This window comes from Saccopteryx leptura, chromosome 7 (assembly GCF_036850995.1).
Source record: "Saccopteryx leptura isolate mSacLep1 chromosome 7, mSacLep1_pri_phased_curated, whole genome shotgun sequence".
Taxonomy (NCBI): Eukaryota; Metazoa; Chordata; class Mammalia; order Chiroptera; family Emballonuridae; genus Saccopteryx; species Saccopteryx leptura.
In genome coordinates, this window is record NC_089509.1 from 60,469,240 (window position 1) to 60,476,825 (window position 7,586).

The 7,586-nt window shown below is 43.3% G+C and overlaps 1 protein-coding gene across 3 annotated transcripts in view; it reads right to left on the reverse strand.

The window, feature by feature from the left end:
* Positions 1–5,950, reverse strand: part of GPR155 (G protein-coupled receptor 155) — a 50,837-nt gene extending 44,887 nt beyond the window's left edge. For all 3 annotated transcript variants that reach the window (XM_066345087.1, XM_066345090.1, XM_066345089.1), the window contains exons 1-3: positions 5,748–5,950; positions 3,324–3,403; positions 72–568 (exon numbers count right to left, since the gene is read on the reverse strand). In XM_066345087.1, the coding sequence (XP_066201184.1) occupies positions 72–537 (466 nt within the window). In that variant the 5' untranslated portion in view covers positions 538–568; positions 3,324–3,403; positions 5,748–5,950. The remainder of the gene's footprint in view (positions 1–71; positions 569–3,323; positions 3,404–5,747) is intronic.
* Between the last annotated feature and the right edge of the window lie 1,636 nt (positions 5,951–7,586).

Here is a 7,586-nt window from a genome sequence, read left to right on the forward strand (position 1 = left end):
GGTTTAAATTTTGGTAACTTCTAGAACTCTTGAATTTTTTAAAAACTTTAAAAAAATAAATAATAACTTACCTATAGGATATCCCAGTGCAAAGTCATTACTTTGAGTAGCAAAAATAGGGAATAGTCCAGCTTTGCTAAATCGACTATCAGGACTGGCAACTAGTAAGGTTAATACACATACAATGAAAAATACAGAGGCTTTGGCAATTAAGATGCTATATAGGAAAGACCAATCCACATTGGAAAAATTAAGTACAACCATGTTTTTGAATAATAAAGCTGGAAGTGCAAATCTAGAGACGAAATTTCCTAGTCCTTTGGCCTGTGTTGATGTTATGACATTGGCCCTTCCTGCTACATAGCCACAAAAGACTATGCCAAAGCATTCTAGTAAGGCTGGAAAAAGCCTTGTTATTGACATTGAAGGTGGGTCGTTCGTGGAATTAAATCCATGCATTACTGTTGAAGACAAAGCCTTGGTCATATTGACTGCAATGGTTAAGTTCTTGGCAGGTAAATCAGAAAAAGAATTCATTTTCTTTCACCCTCGAACTTCAATTAGATCTCTGAAAAGAAGAAAGAAAGATTCAGTGTACAATCAGTTGGAAGAATTCTAGGTGAAAGGATACATTGGCAAACTTAGACTTATTAAATGGCCAAATAAATACACATACTTTTCCTCAACTACCATCAGAGAAAATAATACAAAAAAAAAAGAGTAGGAGTGTTTCCCAGCAAACAATAACTTTTTTTCCCCAAGTGAAACAGGGGAGATAGACAGATTCCCACATGTGCCCAGACCAGGATCCACCTGGCAACCCCCATCTGGGGCCATGCTTACAACCTAGCTATTTTTAGTGCCCGAGGCAGAGGCTCCACGAAGCCATCCTCAGTGCCCAGGGCCAATTTGCTGGAACCAATCGAGCCATGGCTGTGGGAGGGGAAGAGAGAGGGAAAGAGAAAGAGAGAGAGAGAAGGGGTGGGGGAGGTATGGAGAAGTAGATGGTCACCTCTCCTGTGTGCCTTGACTGGGAATCAAACCCAGGACATCCACATGCAGGGCTCATGCTCTGCTACTGAGCCAACTAGCCAGGGCCAAACAATAACCTCTTTACACTCAAAGGCAGGTCAGTACAAAATATTTATGTTGCTATCCTATATTCAGTACCAGACCTGAGTAATACAGCTGCAGTGATGCCCTGGCCTCCTCTCCAGTGCTCCACCCTCGAGCTCCGCCTAGTGACTAAGAGCATGGAGCTCACAGAGTCTCTGCAGAATGTTTACCAGTATCCAAAGTCTCCAAAAATTTCAGTAGTTCTCAGGGTTACATCAAGGAGGCACACAAGACAGAAGGTACCTTTCCAGCCTATGGTCATACTTGACTATGGGTTAGGAAGAAAGGTATAGTAAAGCATCATATATCAACTTTGAACCAAAAACTTATATTTTCTGTGCCTCATTTTCCTGATCTGTGTAATGGTAACAAAAGTACCCACCTCAAAGGAACCTGAGATTATTCAAGTAAAGTCCTTACATCTGGCACAAAGTAATCACTTAACAAAAGTTAAATATAATTTGGCAGCATTAAGAGAGAAAATGAAACAGCCTGACCTGTGGTGGCACAGTGGATAAAGCATCAACCTGGAATACTGAGGTTGCCGGTTCAAAACCCTAGGCTTGCCTGGTCAAGGCATGTAAGGGAATTGATGCTTCCTGCTCCTCCCCCCATTCTCATTCTCTCTCTCTCTCTCTCTCTCTCTCTCTCTCTCTCTGTATATAAAATGTTTTTAAAAATTGTAAAAAAAAAAGAAAAAAATTCATGGCATTCCACCAACCTACTATTAGTTTCTTTTACACCAGCCAACATATTGGCATTCTTGAATGTCCCATAGTCCTTTGTGCTACATGGACTTTGCACACATGCAGTTAACTTGAAAATGTTCTCTTCTCTACCCACCCACTACTCCCTGCATAATAACACCTACTTATTCTCCAAATCATATAGTTCAGGAGTTGCTTTTATCAAATAAGGCTTTTCTGACTCCACAGCCAGCCCAGGAGTTTTTCTCAAATAAAACTGTGTTCTTTACCTTTAGGCCACTTTTCTCATGTTATATTTATCCTCTGCATTAGAGTGACTGTTTCAGATCCATCTACTTTGCTAGACTTCAGGTGCTATGGAAACACAATCTATGCATGTTTTTGCTTACTGTTTTTGCATCCCTAACATCTAACAGTGCATGGCACACAGGAGACTCCATATGTGCATAATTAATTCACTTTTTAGTAAATCAGTGTTCTTTTTAAGAACTATCTAATTCACTGACAGAAAGCTCTCTTTGTTTTCTTTTATTTATTTTTTTAATTTAAGTGAAGGGGGGGAAATAGACAGACTTCTGCATGTACCCCGACTGAGATCCACCTGGGAACCCAATGCTCTGCACATCTGGGGCCATGCTCACAAATGAGCTATTTTTAGCTCCTGAGGTGGAGGCTCCACAGAGCCATCCTCAGCGCCTTGGGCCAACATACTGGGATCAATCAAGCTATGGCTGCAAGGGGGGAAGAGAGAGAGAGAGAGAGAGAAGGGGAGGAAGAAGGGTGGAGGAGCAGATAGATGGTCGCTTCTCCTGTGTGCCCTGACCAGGAATTGAGCCCAGGACTTCCACATGCCGGGTTGATGCTCTACCACTGAGCCAACTGGTCAAGGCCTCTCTTTATTTTTTATGAACGATAAAGTATTCTAACTTTTTCACTATAACAACAGTGCAATACCATACAATGTGTTCTAAAATGCTTATAAAATGTTAAGGAACACAGATGTGTTGTAAAATGTTTTAAAGATGTTCAGAAAATGCTAAAGCAAGGAAAAATTCTTTATGCTACTATTACACTTTTCAGACTCCCCTCTCACTGCCAGGGACATATGAACATGAGGTTTAGACAAGTGCAACTAATTAGCTCTTAATAGCATCTTGAAAGTAACATGGCAACAACTGCCAATTTATATGTAATTATTTTGGGTTAACCATCTAAAGTGAAGTTATATAAGGTAGAAAGTAAAAAAGCTCATTCCTGAAATTTACAATGTCCCAGTCAAGTTCTCAAACACACACATCACATTAAAAACACTGAGATGGCAGGATGGAGACCGGCAACAACTGATACTCAGGGGTGTGAATGAGATAATTTTCTCTGTGTTACCCTGGTATAAACTGAACCTTTTAAAAACTTACATTTAATCTGGATTAGGACAAATATTTTTATACTAGGATTAGATAGGAGTGGTCAATATACACAAAACCTACAATATTCACATACCTGAAGTTTAGCAAGTAAGCGTCAAGTTATATCCTGGGAAAGCTACTGGTTGGTACAGGTACCCATAGTTGAAGTAGGAGCTGGTAAACAAACACAGGTGTTAAACTTTTGGAGTCTTTAAAGTTGTGAACTTGAAAAGGCAGTGCTAAAGACTAAGACGATAAAGTAGCCCAGTCTTCTAGGTGTTTTTCAAAGTTCCTTACATTTCTTTGCCTGGAATATGAATAACTAATACTGCTCACCACCCCTTATTTGTACCACACTTGCATTTTCAATGTATTCCAATACTTTTTAAAAACAACAGTTTGAACTAAAATAATGATTGTTCACTGAAAAGAGTCAGAAAGACATGAACCACCTGACCAGGCGGTGATGCAATAGATAGAGCGTCGGACTGGGATGTGGAGTACCCAGGTTCGAGACCCCGAGGTCGCCAGTTTGAACGCGGACTCATCTGGTTTGAGCAAAGCTCACCAGCTTGGACCCAAAGTCACTGGCTCGAGCAAAGGGGTTACTCGGTCTGCTGTAGCCCCCCCCCCCCCCCAGTCAAGGCACATATGAGAAAGCAATCAATGAACAACTAAGGTATCACAACAAAAAACTAATGATTGATGCTTCTCATCTCTCTCCATTCCTGTCTGTCTGTCCCTATCTATCCCTCTCTCTGACTCTCTCTCTCTGTCTCTGAAAAAAAAAAAAAAAGACATGAACCCAATTCGGGGCATTATCTCTTATAAACTCTTTGGCACAATCCCTAGCTTCTCAGAACCTTAGATTCCTCAACTATAAAATTACAGTGAAAACTTCCTTAGAAGAATATTGTGAGGACTGAAGATGTTATACTAAGTTCATCACAGTATTTTATCACAAAGTAGGCTTTCCAGAAATGGTAGCACTTGCTATTAGGAGTTGTAGCCCTAATAGTAAGAATAATAAATTAAATATAATTCATTGTCCTATGTCAGGTCTTCAAACAATACATAGTATTAAAGATCCTCCAACTAAAACAGAAGTACAGGATGGCCATAAAGTTATCCATTTTTATTTTATACCTAACAATTAAGAGTTCAATTTAATTGAGCTTGATCATAAATAGTTGTTAGCAGGGAAGAGAGAGCTCTTCATTTTTCTCACGGTGATGGTCAAATAGTTGTAGTAATGCCCAGTTTAACATTCAGTTAGTCAAAAATAAATAGAAAAACTGAAAAGTAATTTGCTCCTTTCCATGAGGATTTTTTTCTTCTTTTTTTTCTTTTTTGAATATTCTTCAACATTATAAAAGCAATACCTGCTAGTGAGGGAAAGTCAAAATAATCAAAAAGGACTCACCAAGTTTTATCTCTTCTTAATCTTTTTTTCAAATGGGAGAAAAATATGCTTTCTAAAGCATTCTTTCAAAATGAAGAGGAACCACAGCAACGGAAGTTTTAAAAAAAGGGTTACATCCAGTCTTTTCATCTCATTAAAACAAGGCTTGTTACCAAACAAGCTGATCTCTAAGAACACTCACTGACCACTCGCTGGAGCAGGGAGTGAGAAAATGCTATATACAAACCACTTACAACTACTTCATATTTGATTTAGATAACATCAGAGAACCACTGAAATTCTGAACAACTGATTTTAAACAAAAATGGGGAAGAGGGTTCTGATTAACTTCAAAGAGAAAGCTTTCAACCTTTAGGCTATTTCTCAAACACCCAATATCCTTTATCCCGTGGGAAAAGCTTAATACAGTGTGGTACTATTAAAGCACTCTTCACATCAACAGTCACACCATCCACCCACTCCCACCTACTTGCAGGGGACCAAATGTCCTCCCTAGCGACCCAGAGTGGGGAGCATTATAATTGCTCCTCCCCTGTTGTCAGGGAGAGACTTTGGCCCTCCAAGATAAGGATGTGGCGAGTCGCTAACCAGATAGGCCGCCCAGAAAACAGCTACCACCCAATGCTTGGGCAGGCAGCAGTGGGAGTGGAGAGACAGCTTGGAGTCTGTGGCTGGGTTTAAAAGTTGTTCCTCAGCTTCCCCCGGGGAATGGGAATCACAACGTCATAGTAACTGACACGCTCCAAAAAAAGAGGCAAGGAAGAAAATTTGGGATAACTCTTCAAGTACATGGATAGAAACTCCCAGGAGGGCAGATACTGAGACCACCTCTTGGGAAAAAGGGAAGAATCTGACAATGACAGGGTGGAAAGTGGTGCTCTTCATAAGTACAGAATAGCAATTCTGTCGCCAGAGGGGACAAGCAAGCCGCTCCTTCCCTACAGAAGCCTTCCCGGGTGATCCCGCACGTCCTAAAGGTGGGCACTGCGGGGCAGAGGCGGGCAGGCGCCGGCATTGGGCTGCGGGCCTGGGCTTCAAGGTCGGCGCTGCCCACCTACTCAGACCCGGGGTGGGGGCACTAGCAACCCATCTTACCTGCTACGTCTGCAGCCCCGGGGCCGCGAGGAGAAGGGAGTCGCTGCACGTAGTGGGCCAAGCAGGGAGGAAATCACCGTCATCTCCCACCCACAACCGTCCTCGCAGAGAGGCTGCCAGCTGTCGGCTGCAGCAGTTCAATCACTTTCCACGAAAGTGAGGTGCAGAGAAGCCACGATCGGGTCAGCTCCTCCCCGCGCCGGCCGTGCAGCCCCGCCCCGCCACCAGGCCCCGCCCCTGTAGGCCCCGCCTCTAGACCCACCCGGTCTTCAGGCCCCGCCCTTCGCCGCGAGCCTCCAAGCCTCCCAGCCTCTGGGCCCGCCCTCATGCCCCGCCCCGGCACCGGTCTCCGGCCCCGCCCCCAGCGAGAGGCCCAGTCACTAGACTCAGGCGGCGGGACTTCCGGCCATCAGGCACTCTCAAGATGGCAGCCGCAGTCTGTATTTCTATTCTCCTTTAACGAGGTTTAGATGCAGAGACCTTTAGTCTTTCCTCCAACCCCAGCTTCGTGTTGATCCGCTAATTCCTCTGTTAGTTAAAACTAGTCATGTTTAGATCAGAAATAAATGCAGGGACTTAAGAGTCAGAGCTGGGTCAGAATCTCACCATCCACTCTCCCAAGGCAGTGTGACCTTGACTTGCCTAAATCAGGGATTAAAATGTCTGTGAAGCTTTAGCGCTGTATTTGATTTGGAATAACCTCCCAATCTGATTGCTTGTGTTTCTATTGTGGGGAAACTATATGCATAGGATGTATATGTTTGTTTGCTTATATAAATAGTTTGCATTGGGTATGGGAGACAGGCTGTAAACTGGCAAGGTCCTTATAGCCTAAGGCTTAGTTTTAAGACTAAGCCTTTCCCACCCTTTTAATACTAAGATCTTCTCAACACTAAGCTTTCCCCCACATGCTTGACTGTTCCATGATGTGGGATGGTGCATTCTTATGAGGAATCCCATTTATGCCTCAGATAAGTGGCTTTGTTTCAGCGACTTCCTTATTTGTATATTGGCTTAAAGGCTTTAATTTCTACACTATAAAATAAGGGACACCAGGGGCTCTCAGTTGTGACATCTTAGGACAAGCGGTGCAGGCCACCAGTCATGAAAACTGAGTACATCCAGTACATGGCTGGAGGAAAAGAAAAAAAGATAAACAGCCATTAGAAATGTAGACCCAACATCCTGCATTCTATGAGTCAGAGACCCTTATCAGAAGTTTATGTTTGAAATTCTCCACTGAGCTATAACCCCCCCTTCCCGTTGCTATGCTGCGCGTGACCTCCCTAGTGAATCGCTAACTGCCACATCTACTTCTGTATAATGCTTGCTCAGCCTAGATAGCCACCCTATAAAAAGGAGCCATTTTAGAAGCTCGGGGCTGCAGTGTTCCCTTGCGTGGGTTGCCTGCAGTCCTTGCGCAGGTTTGCAATAAAACTTATAAAATTCACTTTGGGTTTGCTGTGGTCTGTCTCCTGGCATGTAACATAGTCTCGGTTCCTGAAATTAACATAGCAGAGGAGAGGCAGCCAAGATGGTGGAGTGCTAAAGGAGAAGCCAGTTTGTGCAGAGTTTGTGCAGGGAGGAGATGGGGGAATAGAGGTAAATAAGGCTGGTGAGGTAGAAACCTTTGATTCTAGGAATACTCGGATGAGTCAGTGGCTTTTCGAGCCCTGAATGGAGAGGGAAGTGTTTTCCCACTGCGTGTATTTCTTGCCTGACAGTTCTTGGCTCCGTTGTTTCATTATCGTCTGCCCAGATTCAATGAGAACCTGCATGTGAATGGCCATGATGGTGGCCCCTGGCCATACATCTGCCAAGAGGAAACTGGTTGTATTG